The 18,738-nt window shown below is 46.8% G+C and overlaps 1 protein-coding gene across 1 annotated transcript in view; it reads left to right on the top strand.

Moving 5' to 3' along the window:
• Positions 1-18,738, top strand: part of DMWD (DM1 locus, WD repeat containing) — a 234,136-nt gene that overhangs the window by 168,087 nt on the left and 47,311 nt on the right. The window contains exon 3 of the mRNA XM_069644645.1: positions 16,818-18,080. Coding sequence (XP_069500746.1) covers positions 16,818-18,080 — 1,263 coding nt within the window. The remainder of the gene's footprint in view (positions 1-16,817; positions 18,081-18,738) is intronic.

The raw sequence follows: 18,738 nt of genomic DNA, 5'->3' as shown, positions 1-18,738 counted from the left end.
GCCTGCATCCAGACCACAAGGAGGGTGGACTGCGAGATTTGCCTCAGATTCTCCAAGAAGACGAGGGACAGGCACAGTAGACTGGCTGCCTCTGCTCTGTGCTCCGAGCAGGGTCATGCCTCACCGAGGACCAGGAGCGATCTTTTAAGTCCTTTGAGGGCGCCTCATCCGTGGGGGCACAAGACAAGTCCAAGAACCACAAGTCCGAATCCACCGTGTTCGCTGCGGAAGCGGGTCTCAAGGTGCATAGGGCGCGATCAACATCACCCTCCGCCTCCATTTCCAGCCTGCAATTGCTCTCCTCCTCAAAGAGGAAATCATCCAACCAGGCTAAACTGCGGGAGAAGTCAGAGAAATCACGGACGGAGGAGAAGGCCGAATAGTGCACGCAGGCCCAATCGGCACAGGCCAAGACTTTGTCGATGATGGAGCTGGTGGTGGCTGCTATCATGACGGCTAAGGATACTGACCCTGTGAAGGTCGCAGCACAGAAGCTATCCCCGCCCCCACCCAAGGTGCGACACCGCTGCAGTGACTTTGGCAAAGTCTGCTGGCATGCCAGAAAGGGGGTGGGGGAGCCGGCTCTGGTTCAAGGGGGGACAAGAATGCCCTAAAACAGCCCTCCCAGGCAATGGAGGTCTCGTCCATGGACGAGGACCAGGAGTCTTTTGCGAACGGTCCACGAGGATCTGGAAGAGGAGGAGGATGAGCAGGGGGAGGAGGATGACGACTGCGACAGCGCAGGGCCTGGTGTTTTCCGATCCCTCCAGCTCAGCAGAGGGATGGGTCTCTGGACATTGTCGACTCTTCACACCTTGATGTCAGAGAGATCCAGAAGAGGGTGCCAACTGGCTCGGCTTCAGTGGTCCCCCCAGGATCCTGTTCAGCCTCCAACGGAAAAGAGGAAGTTTCATCCGATGCCCCCATTTCAGCCTCCACATCCACGTTGGGCCCCTTCTCCCCCAGCAGACCCAGGTACAGGGACGGATACGACCACGACTACGGACGACGAAGAGATCATTGTAGCGGGTGACGATTCTTCGCATTTGGATGTGACACCTAGGGTGTCCCCACCGGACGAGGTGAGGTTGTTCCATTCCATGGTTGTGAGAGCCTTTGAGCTATTCCATCTTGTTCCCGAAGAAGCCAAGAAGGGGGGCTTCTTGTACCAGAGGCGCAAGGCCAAGAGGAAGACAATCATGGCGGTGCCCCTGCTAGACAACGTGTGGGAGGAGGGCCTGGCCCTCATGAAAAACGCCTGCACGGCTCCGGCCAAACGGGAAAGGCTCCGGCCAAACGGGAAAGGCTGGAGAAGAAGTATTGGATGCCTGACTCTGCACCCAAGTGCTTGAGGTCGCAACCATCACCAGATTTGGTGGTATCAGCTGCCGCGAGGAAACAGTCAGCTAACTCATCCTCGTCGTGTTCGGTCCATGGACGACATGGGAAGAAAAGTGATTTACACCGTGACGTCCACTAGCAAGGCGGCCAACGCACTGGCGATCCTAGCCAGGTATGACTGGGAACGGTGGTACAAGCTGGGCCCTATTCTGGAGTTCCTCCCTGACAATAAGAGGATGGAGGCAAGCAATTGCTCTCTTCCAGGAGGGGGAGGTAGCGTCAGATTACGCCATTATGGTGGCGTTGGACGCCGCTGACAGAGTTCTGGCAGATGAGGAACGGTGTCTGCCTTCATCGACAAGGCTAGATGAAGGCCACGAATTTTCAGCAGGAGATCCAGGCGAAGGTGATCTGCCCTTTGACTTGGAGAAATTGTTTGGGAAGGTCGTCGATCAGTCCCCACAGGCCATCTAGGCGGATATGGAGATGGCCCATTCCCTGGGAACCGTCCAGCAGCAACGCTTTCCTTTTTGCTCCCCCAGGGGAAATTCGAGCAGGTCCTCCAAAGGCTTCTCTTCGTACCGTCAGCCCTCCAGATTCTCAACTCAAGAAGCCTATAGGGGCCGTTCCCATGCCTACTGTAGCGGAGGACAGCGTTGCCTTCGCCTGCAGGGGAGGACGCCAGGCCTGTGCACCCTGGTGGGCGGCCGGCTGACGAAGTTCATCAGTGAGTGGAAAAAGATCACCACCGACAGATGGGTGCTGGACGCTCTCACCCAGGGACACCCCTTGGAGTTTCAACGCAGGTGTCGTGCGGATCCCTCCGGTTACCCGTCGGGAGCAGCACATCCCTCTGCTCCTGGAAGAGGTATGGACCATGCTGCGAAAAGGGGCGATAGAGCTAGTTCCATAACGGCTCCGCAGTCTATTATATCTGGTCGGAAAGAAGATGGGGGGGTGGGGGGGCTGTAGGCCCATTCTAGACGTGGGACATCTCAAAAGTTTAGGATGGTCACGACGCAACACAGGCTCGGCCAACTGGAGAAAGGAGACTTCTTGACGTCGCTGGACCTGGAAGACGCTAATTTCTACGCCCCCATTCACAAGAAACATCGAAGGTTTCTGCGTTTCGTAGTGCAGGGACAGCACTAGCAGTTCAACGCTCTACCTTTCGGACTGAAGTAGGCACCCAGAGTGTTCACAAAACACTTGGCGCTGGTGGCGGCCCATCTACGTCTATGCGGCATACACGTATACCCGTACCTCGACGACTGGCTCATTCGGGGCTAGTCGCAGGATTTGGCCACTAGATACATGGAGACAACCGTCCAGCTGCTGACGGATCTGGGATTCTTCATCAACTATCCAAAGTTTTACTCATCTCCATTGCATAATGCGCTGTTTTTAAGAGCCAGACTCAATACAGTGTCCTGCCTGGCGCCATTCAGGGGAAAGTGCAGCAGCTGTTGTCAATGAAGATGGCCACAGTGCAGAACATCAAGTTGTTGCTCAGCATGATGTCCTGCATCTACCTCATCCGGCTCTGCAAGTTGCACATGCGACCCCTTCAGGAGTTCCTGGACGCTCGCTGGATACAGGTGTCCCGAAGCTTCACAGACAAGATTCCGCTCGATGCTATCGAGTGGTGGGGAGTCTGCTCCAACATTGCTGAGGTACAGGGTTTCAAAACCCTCCATACCAGGAGACTGTAACCACGGACGCTTCCCCGGAAGGCTGGGGGGCCCACACCAGACGTCTGCATGCCAGAGGCCTTTGGCTGCCGGAGGAGAAGGATCTCAATATCAACATCCTGGAGCTACGGGCAGTGTTCTGGACCCTCAAGTCGTTCCATCTCTGAAGGGCAAGGTGGTGAGGATCTTCACAGACAACACCACCACCATGTTCTACATCAGGAAGCAGGGGGGCACTCGAGCCCCGGTGCTCTCCAAGGAAGCACAAGACTTGTGGTGCTGGGCTGTTGGTCAGGTGATGTTCCTCTTCACCTGGCGGGAGTGAAGAACACCATTGCAGACTCCCTCAGCAGGTGATTGCGCTCCTCCCACCAGTGGGAACTTCGGCAGGACCAGGTGGACTGCATCTTCAGTGGGGCAGGCCCCAGATCGATCTGTTTGCGGCAGCGAACTCCAAATGCCAGAAGTGTGCCAGCAGATTGCACCAGCCAAGGAGCCTGGGAGACGCGTTCTCCTTTCCCTGGGAAGGGATGTTTCTGTACGCGTTGCCTCTCCTGCTATGTGTCATCTACCCACTCAGTACCAATGCAGGATGATACTCCTTGCCCTGGCGTGGCCGAGGCAGATCTGGTATCCGGACCTTCTCAGCCTGTCAGAGGCACAAGCTGTCCGTGGTTCCGGATCTTCTGGCCAAAGAAGGAGGCGCCACCATTCATCACGACCCAGGATAGCTGGACCTTAGGGCTTGGCATCTGCAGCTTTAGAGTTTGGGGGATATGAGTTGCTGTTGGACTGCCCGGCGTGGGAACTCAACGTGGTACTGACAAGGCTCATGGGGGGGGGCTCCCTTCGTGTCTATGCATCAGGCCACTCTCAAGTTCCTCTCATGGAAATGGCTTTCCTTGTGGCCATCACCTCTGCCAGGAGGGTAGGTGAGATCCAGGCCCTATCCTGCAATCAATCATACCTGACTTTGCACGAATCTAGGGTGGTTCTGCGGACTCGCTCCTCGTTCAAGCCGAAGGTTCCGTCGGAGTTCCACCTCAATGAGCCTTTGGTGTTACCTGTTTTTTCCAGAAGCCTTCGTCACCTGCTGAAAGGGCCTTGCACTCGCTGGACGTTGCTTGTACCTTGAAGTTCTATGTGACGGGCATGAAGACTTCTCAACTGTTTGTTACGTTGGTCCTGTGAACCATGAGAAGGCCTTGTTCAAGGCTTCCATTTCAAGGCGGCTCTCCAGCTGCATCACACGCTGTCATCGGATGGCGAACTGACTGCTCCGGCCGGCCGAGAGCCCACTCAACCAGCGCGATCGCTGCAACAACTGCGTTCCTGTCTGGTGTGCCCCTGTTGGACATCTGCAGGGCTGCCACGTGGAGGTCCACTCACACCTTCACAAGGTTCTACTGCGTGGACAGGGATTCCAGGGAGGAGTCCAGAGTCGGTCAAGCAGTGCTACGCAACCTTTTTCGCTTGAGGCGAGTCTGTTCCAGAGGTAAGAGTTGCTTCTGTTGAGCCTTGCCACCTTCCGTCGTTGTCGAATGTTGTACTGCTGTATATTATTTATTCATGAGCATGTGAATCCATGCCAGACCCCGTGCTGAAGGAAGAAGTTGCTTACCTGTAACTATTATTCTCCAGTATGGGTCTGGCATGGATTCACATGCAATCCCTCCATCCGACCCCTCTACGGCTCTTCTTGGTCATACTGCCACTTTATGTGCTTACCAAATCTGAAGATGGCTGCCAGAGGAGGGGCTTAGGGAGGGGGCTGTTATTGGATGGAGCAGTATGGCCCAGAGGACAATGATTGGTTTAAAGGAGAAAGGCAGTTTGTAAGTGAGTGAAACTGTTTTTCTATTACTGAGGATTCCCAGCTTGACAACTGTGACTATTCCTATGAATCCATGTCAGATCCTTGGTGGAGAACAATAGTTACAGGTATGTAACTTGTTCTTTACAGGCTGTGGCAAGACTCACTGACGGAATGTAGACCATCCACAAACAAGTCCACAAAGAAACGTTCCATCATGACCGAACTATGTACGGAATATATATACAGGAGGAAACTTATGAAAGACATAACTAGCTCTGAAACTCCAATAAAATTATGTAAGATTACAACACACCTCCCCTCCCAACTAATGGTCCAACAGAGACTCGGCACCTTTATCAACTCAACCATACTTAGCAACTCTCTCCTCCACACCACACCACCCATCATGCTCACAGCATTACCAAGATCCTTCTCCACAATTGTGACCACTGAAAACGTCTCCGTACATCTTCCCCTTCCTTGGCAAATTAAATCTCACTTTGTCCCCGACACGCAAATGCAGTGACTCTACAACTCTGCACACTGTCATAACTGCATTTCTCAACCTCTCCATTTCTCAGAATCCGATCTCTAACCATCTTCCATCCACACTCACTTACTTGGATTTACCAAGCCACCCTGGAGTGAGAAACGTATTGGGCTTCCATCCTCTAAAATGTTCCGGACAGTGTTCCGGTCGGCGTTGCCGACCATGTGGCCGGGCCTTCTGGCCGGCTTACACAGTACGGAGAGTGGGGTCAGGGTGAACATTTTCTTTTCTGAGAATGCCTTTCCCTTTCCTCTCTTTGTTCCCTGGTTCCTTCGTCACTATATTTTTCCTCAGCTATGGACAGGACTCTGTTTAGGCTTTGTCCTTCTTGTGAGGCCAAATTTCCTTGCAGGGATAAACACCGTAAGTATCATAGGTGCCTGCCCCTGAATCACGACGAGATGGCTTGTGCGGCTTCCAAGCTGCTCCGTCCAAAGACACTAAAGGAGTGCCTACCGAATGTCGCAGGCCGAGTCTAGTTCTCCCGCTGCCACAACCGCCGATTGTGACGAGGGGCTAAGTCACAAACAGGCCTCTGATTCGGAGGCCATTGACCTCTCGGCAGAGCATTCCCGCTCCGCGTTGTCCGTCCCCAGCCCCGTCAGACAAGACTCGGGTCCTACTATGGGGACTGTACACCCCGGCGACAAGGAGGCACACTCTTTACACACTAAGGACACAACCCCTGGGACGTCTTCGACAAAACAGTCGAAGCGGCCCATAGCGCCAGCGGGCACACTGGCTATTTCGGCCGTGCCCGCTGATCGTCGGGATTGGCAGCCCTCCCTGCTACCGCATGTGCACCTTGCGACCGAGCATCTAAATCGAAGGGCGCTGCCCCCAATATTCAGCAGACCGTCAAGACGCATCGGAAGAAGGAGTCCACGGTCGAGAAGGCCCTGGTTCCAACTGCAGGCACGAACTAAACACCTTTCCGCCTCTGAAGAGGTGGCGAAAGCCTCGCTAGGATTCTTTCGGTGGATAATCAGAAGCAACGGTCCAGGGATTTGTCGATACCTAAGGACAAACCTAGGGATTCATCGAAATCCAGGGATAGGCCAAAGGATCATCGGAACCCACGGAGAGGCCTAAGGACAAACACAAGGACACACATCAACATTCGGTCGCACGAAAGGACTTTTCGGAAGGCACTGGAGGGATTTCTTCTACGTTAAAGGAGAAATCTTGAAGTTCTGCGACAGAAGCTTCATTACAAGAGCCTTTTCCACCCCTAGACTCCTCTGGCTCATCTATTTGGACCAGGGAGAAGTTTGAGGGATGTATGGATTGGTTAGAGAGGTTTGTACAAGTCCACGCCCAAAAGGCCTCGAAAGGAGAGTCCCTTTCCCCTGGTGGCTAAAATTCAAAAAGTCTTTGATCATTCTCAAGAAGAAGAAGAATATACTTATGACCTCACTGAGGATGAAGTTGCTGTGGACCAATACAATCAGGATGAAGATCCCTTTGCTGACACGGAGGATGTTCATAGAGACCCCACAGAGGGTTCGGGGGACAACCCCGACCTGGTTGATCCTCAGCCTTGGCAGTCACCTAATCCAACACTGCAACCTGATGCCTTGTGCATGGATTCCCCCGACCACACCCACTCGACAGGCCTCCCTGGTTGACGACCAAAAGGTGTTCAACGCCATATTAAGGAAGGCAGCGGAACATTTCCAGATTGCTCGCTAGGAAGCTGTACCAGAGGCTGATTTTGTTGAGGACATCTAAAGAGAAACCACCGGCCAGCCAAGCTATTCCTCTGTTAAACTTGATCAAAAAGCGGTTGGCCCCTTCATTATTGACTCCTGCCCTAACTAGAGCAGTAAATCCTGGAGTAGAAAAATTGTTTCGACCTTCCCCCTCTGATCCCCCTTTACATCAGGGACCATGCTACTCCAGACTCACTGGTGGTAACTACAACCAGGAAGAGAGCGGGGGTTCCCCTATCAACTGGGGAGCCACCCCCTGACAAGGAGTACAAGAGGCTATCCGCTCTAGGGAAAAGTGTCACGGTTGCCGCAGCTTTTTCCACATCGCAAATAACACGATTTTGCTGGCTAGCTATGCTGATGCACAATGGGCCATGCTACAAGAGGGCCTTCAAGAAGTCCCGGAACCGCTGCGGGCTTGCCTGCTCTCCATGGTAGCAGAAGGCAGACAGGTTAATCAGTCTATCCTTAAGAATACTCTGGATGCGGCAGAGACAGCTGGCAGGTTATTGGCTCAGGGTACCCTCCTGAAGACCAGAGACCCAAGCTTCACTAATAAATAAGCTGGTGGAGGAAACCAATTTATTTGGGAAGGCTGTTGAAGTGCTTGAAACTGCTAAGAAAGAGCATGACACCCTGAAGACCCAGGATCAGATCACACAGAGGCCTTCCCCAAGGCGGGGGAGTGGGTCTAGACGTTCCTTTCGTGGCCGTTTCCCTCAGAACCAATACGGCTCGGGAAATAATTGGTCCTCTCCCCAAGGTACCAGCAGTTGCACCACCCCATATCCCCCAAGAGGTCAACGACGTGGAAAAGGAAGGGGCCGGATTTCTACCCCTTGAGGCTCCCCAGCCTCACGTCAAAAATGACCTGCAGAGGGGCCGGCTAACATCATTTCTTCAAGCATGGGAGGGGATAACTACAGACCAGTGGGTACTGAAGACCGTCGCCCACGGTACTGTATAGAATTCGGCCGGTCCCCCCAATTCAGACTTCCACTTTCAAGACGCCTGACACCAGAACATCTGCGCATCCTGCTACAAGAAGTCGAGACCCTGCAGGAAAAGGGCGCCATAGAAGTCGTACCTCTTCCACAGGTAAACAAGGGTATTTATTCAGCGTTCTTCCTTATACCCAAAAAGGATCTCATCATGCGCCCTGTACTAGATTTGAGCCCAGCGAACACATTTGTCAAACCTCAAATGTTTTGCATGGTCACTTTGCAGGAGGTCATCCCCGTGCTCACACAGGGGGATTACTTGGCAACATTGGACATGAAAGATGCATACTTTCATATTTCAATGTTGCCGGTGCACAGAAAATACCTCAGATTCATGATACAGGAGAAGCACTATCAGTTGAAGGTACTACCCTTCGGCATAGCCTCAGCACCAAGGGTATTTACAAAGGTACTGCCAGTGGCAGCAGCACACCTGCGCAGGCTATCCGTCCCGGTTTATCCTTACCTCGACTGGCTCATAACAGGGGACCTCTATGAGACATGCCTGTCAAATACCCAAAAGACAGTAGACCTTTTATTCAGCCTAGGATTCTCCATCAACGAGAAGAAATCCAGCTTAGACCCCAGTCAAGTCAAGCAGTTCCTAGGTGCTCTAATTCGAACAAAGGACGGCCTCGTCTTCCCCTCCAACGAGAGGGTGCAAAACAGGTTGTTTCAAATCCCTTACTATGTAGCCAGTCGAGAGGCGACGTTACGCAAGGCTATGCGACTGTTAGGAATGATGGAGTCATGCATTTATTTGGTTCCTCACACGCGCTTGCGTCCAATGCAGGAGTGGCTCACCAGCCAGTGGTGACGGGCCAGCAGACAATGGGACGATCTAGTGGTTGTCTCGCCAGCCCTCGTTCTCTCGCTGCGGTGGTGGTCGAGGGAGAACATCTTGAAGGGAAAATCCTTCACCACCCCCGCATTGGAGGCCACTCTCACTACAGACGCATCTCTCACAGGGTGGGGAGCTCACCTGCTTCAACAAACAGCGCAGAGTTTGGTCATCAGACATAGCATCCAACCACATAAATCTGTTGGAACTGTTAGCAGTATTCAAAGCACTGAAAGCCTTTCAGACACAACTGCAAGGGAATGTTAAGGATTTCAATCGGGCGACACACCTTGGTTTCACCCTAGGATGTAGCGCACAATTGGAATACTTTCTCTTTATTTTCTACAACTTCAATTTGAGATGGCGCACAACTCGTCTCTCACCCCCTTTTACAAATACCCCGGGTCACAATGGACCATGAACCAGGCCAGTTGGTGGGAATACAATGTTTATTTATTTAAAAATTCTAAGAAATCACACACATTTTAATATTGGGCAGCAATCACCAATGGGGTGATAATTACAATGAAACCCACTGAAATACACGTGGTTGACCTTCTACAAGAACATATCCAAAGCACAAATGAATAGGAGCACTTTTTCAATTAGGATAAATGGCATCCGAGTTAAGGTTTCCCCCTGCAATGTTCCCACAATCGAATTCTGAGTGGTAGAAAGAAGCAGCAGGTAGTCAGTGATATGAGGCAGCAAACAAAATCAAAATCCGACCTTTCCTTAGCAATTATCTAAAATGACACTCGGATTTTAACAAATAATGATGTGTAATTAAATTATGTACATCTGTTTTATCACAGTCTCCGGGCTATCATATCACTAGCAACTATAAGGTAAGATATCACACAAGGCATACAGTTCACAAAGCAGGCTGCAATTGAAAACACAGTGCAGTCGAATCACACATGGAAAAGTTGCATTTTTTCTAGTTTGCCGTTTTAAATGTCAAAAACGGTTTCTTTAAAAATGGGTGAAAAACACTGAATCAGAATGCAGTTTTTGGGCTGGCGATAGATGCACATCACAGGGACAATATAAAAGTGAAAGGAGGGCTGTAGCTGAAGAACTGGATGAGATTTGCAAGATAAAATGAGGGTCGTTTTTAGTAAAATAAAGCTGTGAAAGGGCAGAAATCAGTTTGGAAAGAAAGGACAAGTTTTACTTAAACTAGATTATTCAGATTAAATTGTTAGAGAAAGAGACAGTACGATCCCAGGTTAATTTGCAACTTAACCCTTTCACTCCGCATTCAGATCTATGTGGGAGTTAATTTAAATGATTCCAAATATTGCTAAGGAGTTACAAGAGGAGGTGAATGAAAGAATTGCGCTAACACTAGAAAAACAAGGACAAGATGCACAGAGAATTCTAACATTCTTAAACAAGTTGCCAAGGCAAGGATAGGATTACTTGGAGAGTAGAATAAAGACACAGTATCAAGATGGGGTAGACTATGTGTGGCTATGGGATGGGGAAAAACTCACAATTCACACTTGAGTTTGGATTTGGACAGCCAACCGGAGGATTCTGGACTCAAAATCTTGGGTCACCAGATAGCGGGCTCTCCTGGTGAAAGACCGCTGGGTAAAGGTCTGGTCATGGCACATTTGACGCCTCAGCGGTATGGAGCCGGTAAGCGGAGGGTACTGGAGAATTTCACAGCAGGCTCAGCCACCTTTCCCCTTTCTCTCTGAAGTTAGTGGGATTTTGTTATTGGGCTTTTAGTGAGATTTCTGGATCAAGATCTTGCTGGATAGGATCCACTATTGATAGATCAGCAAGGAATATCAAGGCTTAGTACCACCAAAAATTGAATCCGCCCGTCACAAAGTCAAAGTTATGAATATTTATACTAATACCCTAGCCCAGAGCGTAGGGTTCCTGCGTCTTTCAGAGATGCATAAAACTTTATTCTGTACAGTTTCAAATATCAAAGCAGATAGCCATCTGGCTCCCAAGCTCCTCGCAGTGTGTACCAGCAAACACTGTGAGGGGAGTGAGTGCTGGTCATCACAAAGCATGTAGTATTTATACACAGTCCTGGTCATAGTCCAGCCCTTCTCTAAACTAATAAGTTACACATTTGGGTTCATGCCCAGTTCATATACCAAATGGAACAATATTAGTATACACTTTTGACATGTTGTCCTATCCTTGAAGATGCAATGGTGGTGTTGGTTCTCCAGCTTAGGTTGATCCTAGTTTCAAGAAACAAATTCAATAGTTTATTGCTAAGGCACATAGTTTTTGTTTGTCTACCATTCAGTTCTGATGTTTGTATATGGCTGATGTTATTGATGCAGACAACACTTTAAATTGAAGTTCACTGTAGCTCCAAGGTTCCTTAAACCTACTCGCAAACTTTGTTGTTTCCAGCTGTGTAGATCTTTCCTTGTTGCTTGAGCTTTAGGATAATTCCTGTTCCAAGAAATGCACAAAAGATTTCTTCCAAAACTCACAGCATTAGTTACTTTGCATTGTATGTCACTGTTTGAGGGAGGATGAGTTTGTAGACATAGATAACACTTTGAATGAGAGTTCATTCTGACTACAAGGTCTCTTTGCACAGAACAAATAGTCTGCTCTTGGCAGCTCTACTGTTGACATAGGCTCAAAGGTCAGTCTGCTCTGGCAGCTGAAAACATGGTTAATCATTTCTGAACATGGAGCAAGAGTCAGAATCAAAATGGCAGATGTTTTCCAAAATGGTGGCAAAGTCATTTCTGTCTAGATCTAGTTAAGCATAGGTTTTTAATACAAATGCGAAAATGACTTAGGCCAATGTTTATAATCGGGCAGTATTTATGTGAATATGGTTTAACACTATGCTTTTTTGCCTTGCTGGAGTAGGATCAGCTATACATTGGCCTTGCAGTAGAATATGGAATCTTGCAAAAATGGTTCTAGAATGTCAGGATCCGCAGGCGCTGGAAATTCAGGAGAGAGTGTGTGCCTAGAGTTCCGTCAGCCACCCTTCTGTATAAAGCTTGGTGACGTCATAGAATTGTATGGTGGAGCAGGCTTAGCTGGGCACCCCTCTAAACAACTGGATTGGTCAGGGGTGATTGTTACTGCCCTGCTGTCAGCTGGTTGGATTCTTAAGAGACATGACATCAGTTTTATGATGTGGGTTTACTATGTCCAGAACCTCCCACAGTTAATTTTGCCACAACCCAGTTTTGACATTAATGGCACATTTTTACAGTTGTGGCATTTGAACAAATTACATAGGCAGATTACATATTTTATGCAGAGCATGGCAGTCCAATTCCCAGGTATGTGCGACATTATTTCGCCTTTTTAATAGTTTTTCGCGATTTTTGGTGGGAAATATATTACTTAAAATTCTATTACTTTATAGATGGGTATAGATTATCATAGGGCATGTAAGTATTGAATTTTACAGTGGCATCATGTACACTTTCCTCAGAATGTCCAATTATCTGCCATTTCTGTTCCCAATATGGCAGTGAAGGTTACGTCGTCTTAAATTATTGCCACCAAAATTACATTTCAACTGTGAACTTTTTACTTTCCTGCAAAGTCCTGTTGCACAGATAAGTCTTAAGTGTTTATTAATAGTCTTTTGAAACAAATGTTCTGCCTTTGTCCTCCAAATATGGTCATGTACTTCCAGGCTGCTCTTGAGTTGGCTTTGAAGCTCTCAGTAAAAGTTGCGAGGATGTGCGACTTTCAATTTCGCACCTATGTGTCCCAAAAATCTCTATTGTAAGAGGCCTCTGCCCAGACAAATGTCTGACGAGCGTGTGACATTTTTTTGTCTTGGTGTATTAAAAGTTTTCAAAGGTAGTGGTTAACAGGTAGGTGTCCCAGCTCTCCCTTGTGGCTTCTCTTGTGGGTAGGGGAAAGCTGTCGTCGGCACCCAAATGTCCTTTGGGCCATGGCAGAAACCTGTTTGGGCTGATGTCCCAGTACAGCCAAAAACATGTATTTCTTTGTTAGTTTATTTTGTTTTGAATCGGAAGCAAGCCTGTTGAATGAAACATCCCATATATGTTTCTCAACAAAACCCCTTTACATTGCTCGGCCAGGACAGGTTTTTATTCAACATTTTAAACAGGCATTTTTCCTTATTTGCAAAAGCGCATTTTAAACATGTGGTGAAGTCTGCTGGGCTGACCATTTGAAAGGTTTTCTCTTCCTTTTGAAATTCCCAGATGGGTTTGCATCGTTAGTTAGTTAGTTTCTCTCATACAGCAATCTGTTAAGACACAGGTCCACTGAAATTGACCTGCAATGTTCCCTCTAATTATTTTTCTCTATGTGCCAAACTGGTTTGCTGTTGTGCGCACATTATTTTCCATGTGCGCAACTGACTAATGAGGTATGCCAGTTTCTGAGCATGCATATTTAGTGAACCACCGTCGCAGAAGAGTTTGGAAAGCAATTTCCTCTTCCCAGTCACTGCAATTCTTGACAAATCTTACAATACTTTTTTACAAACACACAGGCTAAAATAGAATGTCATACGTGATTATGCAGAAAATGCATCAACCAGTCCAAGACTTCAACATCTGCCACAGTACCTTGCAAACGTTTTATGGAACTGGAAAATCACTCATGTGTAATACAAAACACAAATATCTCTCGTCATAAACTGATGTGGCTGTCAAGAAATTCAGACAGGATACATTTGACGATGGATTAATGTAAATTAAAAACAATGTGTCAAAAACATGCTGATAGGAGATCAAGTGCCACTTTAATGAAGTAATTTAAGGGCCACAAGAACATGCTTCTAATAATTTGTGTAAGGATGATAATTGCATCAGAATAACTGCACCTCAGAATATGATGATCAAATATTCCTGTGCCTCTGCTTACTATCCAAATTAGGTTGTCCTTTGGGTAGTGAGAACACCAGCCTTACAGCTCGGAGACATAAACATCCATTTGTACTCCCTAAATATGAAAATGTGCCCAACAAAAATGAGAAACAACGAACATTTTGTTGCTTCAACCCACAAAGCTCCACTTATATTTTTTCAAATTAAAGACCTGTAGAGCAGTGGCATAGGAAGGAACTCTAATAATATTAATGCCTGAACGCAACAGGAATTTTAAGGGGAAGAACCACTTTTAATAAGCAGAAAGTATCCCTATTGGCAAGGCTAATTACTTTTTTACACCCTGAAAAATCATGTGACTCCAAGTAGGGAGCAACATCTGATTAGAGCCTTGCTTGTAACCCTGCCATAGAAAGTGAAATGACGGGGAACATAATGTAGTCCATAGCTTTGACCACCCTTCCGCACCAGAGCCTAGAACAATTAAACAAGAGCTTCATTGAGGTTTTTTATGGATCCCTGTGTAAGAAAATCACATACATATGCCTTTTTAAGTTAATGGCATCAAATCTCAAGTGAAAGAACTGATTGAGTCCCTTTGTCTGTAACTATGGATCCCTCTACTGTAATTCTTTGTTATGAGTTAAATAAGGTGCAGGGAGATGCTAGAGACGATACAGAGCACATGGTTATATTGAAAAGATCTCAGAAGCTGAGCATGGAAAGAAAAAGAAGGTGCTGTTGTCTAGACGGGTACTAGAATTTCCTATACTTTAGCAAACAAGCAACACATTTCCTTTGGTGTACTGCCAAAACTTTTGACTTGGTTTTTGAAATGTGCTGCTTTGTTGATCACCCGCAAGGGGTGATGACCTGTGCGCTTCCGCCCATACCCTTCCCCGGCCCTTGTGCTTGCCTCCAATGCTAGTTGATAGAGCACTGTAAAAAGTGAGGATTGTAGCAGTAAACACTCACTGGGTATTTGCAGAGCCACAACATTTATCTGCATTTTAAGAATGTCATGACTCTGCATGTATGCAATTCCTTTGCAGTGCATACAAGATTGTTTGCAACGTACCCCACCCTTATATCATTGTGTAGGATTACACAGTGCTCAGAGAAACTGTTTTTGCATAGCAGTGAGGTATCATATAATGTGTGAAGGTCTATGCCGAAAAGAAATTTGTACTGTAATATTCTGTTGAAAATTAATAAATATATTAAAAAATAAAACATGCTCATGTCTGAATATCTGTTGCCCCGATAACATGAACGAGTAATGCCAGGCATAGTCCATACCCATTATCCCTTGTAGGCAAAGTAAATGATATTGCAATGTTGCTCTCTAATTATAGGGTAATGTTAGTAATGCTAAAGTAGGAGACGCTGAGCATCACATTTGTCTTCTCAAAATCCTTACAGGCCAAATTAATATTTGAGTTTTATAATGTGTTAACTTGCAAGGGGGCTGCTTCAAAGCACTTGCGTGACATATGTACAAAGAAGAGGAAGTATGGGATAAGTTTAAACATCCAGGTAGCCTGCTTACTTACAGTCAGTATCCGATATTTTAGCTGGTAGTTTGATTGTATTGTGTGGGTGACGCTTTTAGGAAGGCACAATAAGTAACAGAAATTCTGGCACGTGAACGATATTCATATTATTCATATCATTCATATTACAACAAACCTAAAAGAAGTGGATGTAGGTACACGTCTGCTAACCTTTCACAGAGACGAGAGGAGCAGTCCAGGTTGTCCGGTACTATCTGAATGTGTTCTGGGGCAGAAGTTAGTCATACGGTGAAAGTGTGGTAGAATCAAGCTTAGGAGTCGTAGGTAGGGAGGGTACATTATTTGGTTAATGTGTGCAGGCATATCTTGGTTAGATTCTTCTGTTCATGGAGCAAGTTTTTAATATTAGTTCTTTTTTAAATTATTTTTATTGAGATGTTACAAAACATACATGAACTTGTTGTACGGCAGTGCAAATCAACAACCTGAAGTAGATCTACAAATTACATCTTTTAGCAATTTTCCAACACAACCCGGAAAGACAATAGAAAAATGAAAGAGTGAAAGGGTTCAGAAAAGGGAAAGAAGAACAAAGACCCCCTTCCCCGACCCAATTCATATTAGTTTTAGTTTTTAACCTCATATGTATGTATTTTGCTGTTAGGGATTTTAGGTGTTTATGGTCACCCTTAGTTAGTAGTGTAATGCAAATTAGCAGAATATCAAGACTAGTTGCTTATTTTAAGAGAACGCAAATTTCAATTAATTGCTGTGGTTTGTGCTTTATTACATATTTTTGAATAGGTGAGAATTGTCTGTGTGCGGTGCTAAAAAATCTTCTGAGTGGCACCCAGAAGAAAGCTGGGCAGGCGCACATGCGCACAGTTTAGAGGGAACACTGCCAAGGATATGCTGTTAATTTGGAAAAATTGTGTTGTATGTTGTATTTCTCCTACCTTGAACTGAGACGACTTAGAAGTCTTTCATGTAGATTTGAAATGAAGTGACGATCATGCAAGGGAATGCATCTGGCTGAATGTGTGCTCTTCTAGATGAGATGCTCTTGAAAGGAGTCTTGAATTCTGGAAAAAGGTTCAAGCTTGGACTTCCAGTAAGACTGCATAATGAAAGAGAGAGTTAATGGGTCACAGTGGTCTTTTAAGGGTAGCAACTGCTTTGGAGTGAATAGCTAGAGATAGCATTGGAAAAACAGTCATTTGTTGGACCATCTGTATGTAGTTTCATTCCCAATGTTTAAGAAATGTAATTTAGTAAAACCTTGCTGATGGGAGACTGTATGACACTTCACTGTGTTTAATTTATATGTGATGAAATGAAAATGTTGCCTTTTGAATATTACTTTTCTTTGCTTCATGTCTCATCTTAAAACCCCTGAGCCGACTGTGAATGCGCACGCACAGTACAGTGCACCCTGAAAGTCTTAACCTCTGATGTATAAGATTAAATATCCCTTTACTCATTTTTGTTAACCTTATTTTTTTTACTCTTTTTTTTTTTCCCTTTTCAGCGGCTGATTGATAAAACAAAGCTAACTTGTGTGAAATGGATCCCAGAGTCGGAGAGCCTATTTCTGGCCTCTCATGCCAGTGGTCACCTCTATTTGTACAATGTGGATCACCCCTGCAGTTCTGCTTCACCTCAGTACACCCTTTTAAAACAAGGAGAGGGATTTGCTGTACATACCTGCAAAAGCAAGAATGCTCGCAACCCACTGGTGAAATGGGCGGTGGGTGAGGGGGCCATGAACGAATTTACTTTTTCACCAGATGGACGCTACCTTGCCTGTGTAAGTCAGGATGGCTGCCTGCGGGTCTTCCACTTTGATTCCATGGAATTGCATGGGATGATGAAGAGCTACTTTGGGGGGCTTCTCTGTGTCTGTTGGAGTCCAGATGGCCGGTATGTTGTCACTGGGGGTGAGGATGATCTTGTGACTGTATGGTCCTTTAGTGAAGGGAGAGTAATTGCACGAGGTCATGGTCACAAGTCCTGGGTCAATGCTGTTGCCTTTGACCCATACACAAGTAGTGTTGAAGACGACGATGACCCTGAAGAGTTCAGTGGTAGCGATGATGACCTCCATGAAGCCACCCACTTTAGCAGAGTGAGGACTAGCAGTACTCTATCCCGCCTCTCCAAGCACAGCGCCAAAAGCAGTCCATCTGTGACGTACCGATTTGGCTCTGCAGGTCAGGACACGCAGTTCTGTCTTTGGGACCTCACTGAGGATGTGCTATACCCCCACCCACCTTTGTCCAGGGCACGCACACTCACAAATACATTCAGTGCTGGCATCCCGCCTTCAGTAAGTGGGGGCAGTAATCTAGCCAGTGAGGTGACAGCCACTGTGCCACTTATTCCCCGCTCCCTCTCCCGCTCCAATAGTTTGCCTCACCCAGCTGTTGCTAGCGCCAACAAAAGCCACGTTACTGATGGAACCATTCCCTTCAGCATTGGAAGATTTGCCACACTCACCTTGCAGGATAGAAAGGACAAGAACGCTGACAAGGAGCATAAACGCTACCACAGCCTAGGCAACATTAGCAAGAGCAATGACAAGATCAACGTGGCACCAAGGAACAAACTGGACACTACCAAAATCCTGGGTACTGGGCTGTGCCCACGTATCAACGAGGTGCCACTCCTGGAGCCGCTGATATGCAAAAAAATTGCGCATGAGAGACTTACTGTCCTTCTTTTCCTGGAAGATTGCATCATCACAGCATGCCAGGAGGGATCACTGTGCACTTGGGCCAGGCCAGGTAAAACGGTAAGTAAAGTTTGATGCACCATAATTATTCTGTTATTTTATGCAGACTTGTAAGCTTCATGCCTGTCATGTGAATGCATAGTGGTGCCAAGGAGCAGTGCTACTGAATCACTCTTGGTGAAGTTTATGAATGAGCAGCTACAAGTCGGATTAGCTAGGATTTTAATACACTTCTAACAAGAAAAGTAAGGGAAGAACCACTGTTAGTTTTTTAATTGATCTGTACGGATACATATGGATTTCCCCTTCATCTAGACTTGTAAAAGAACATTGTACAGTTAAATTATTTGCACAGATAAAATTAGTGAAACAATCATTGACCAAGACAATGCTTTGTGCTTTATTTGAACATTGTGTTGTCATTTTTCAGGCATTGGCTTCAAATGAATGGTACTCCCGCTATTTGCCAGTTATGAACATCATGTTCTTACTGGGTACCATCATTTTCCAACTATTGTTGTGCACTGCTGCTTATGTAGGGGGTGTGCCATTGTATCAAAACATTGCCTTTAAAAGTCTAGATACTCCCATTTCCAGTTTTTGTCATGAAATGTCCCGGTGCTTGCACAATTTTCATCCAGTGCCCAGGTGCTTTCACCATTGGCAGATATTGCTATCAAAACCCTGTGTGTAGATTTTCTTTGGATCTTCCTACCAT

The sequence above is a fragment of the Ambystoma mexicanum genome, chromosome 2p, assembly GCF_040938575.1.
Source record: "Ambystoma mexicanum isolate Mex_15411 chromosome 2p, UKY_AmexF1_1, whole genome shotgun sequence".
In the NCBI taxonomy this organism is placed as follows: domain Eukaryota; kingdom Metazoa; phylum Chordata; class Amphibia; order Caudata; family Ambystomatidae; genus Ambystoma; species Ambystoma mexicanum.
Note: the sequence above shows the minus strand (reverse complement) of the source record. Positions and strands in the feature narration are given on the sequence as shown.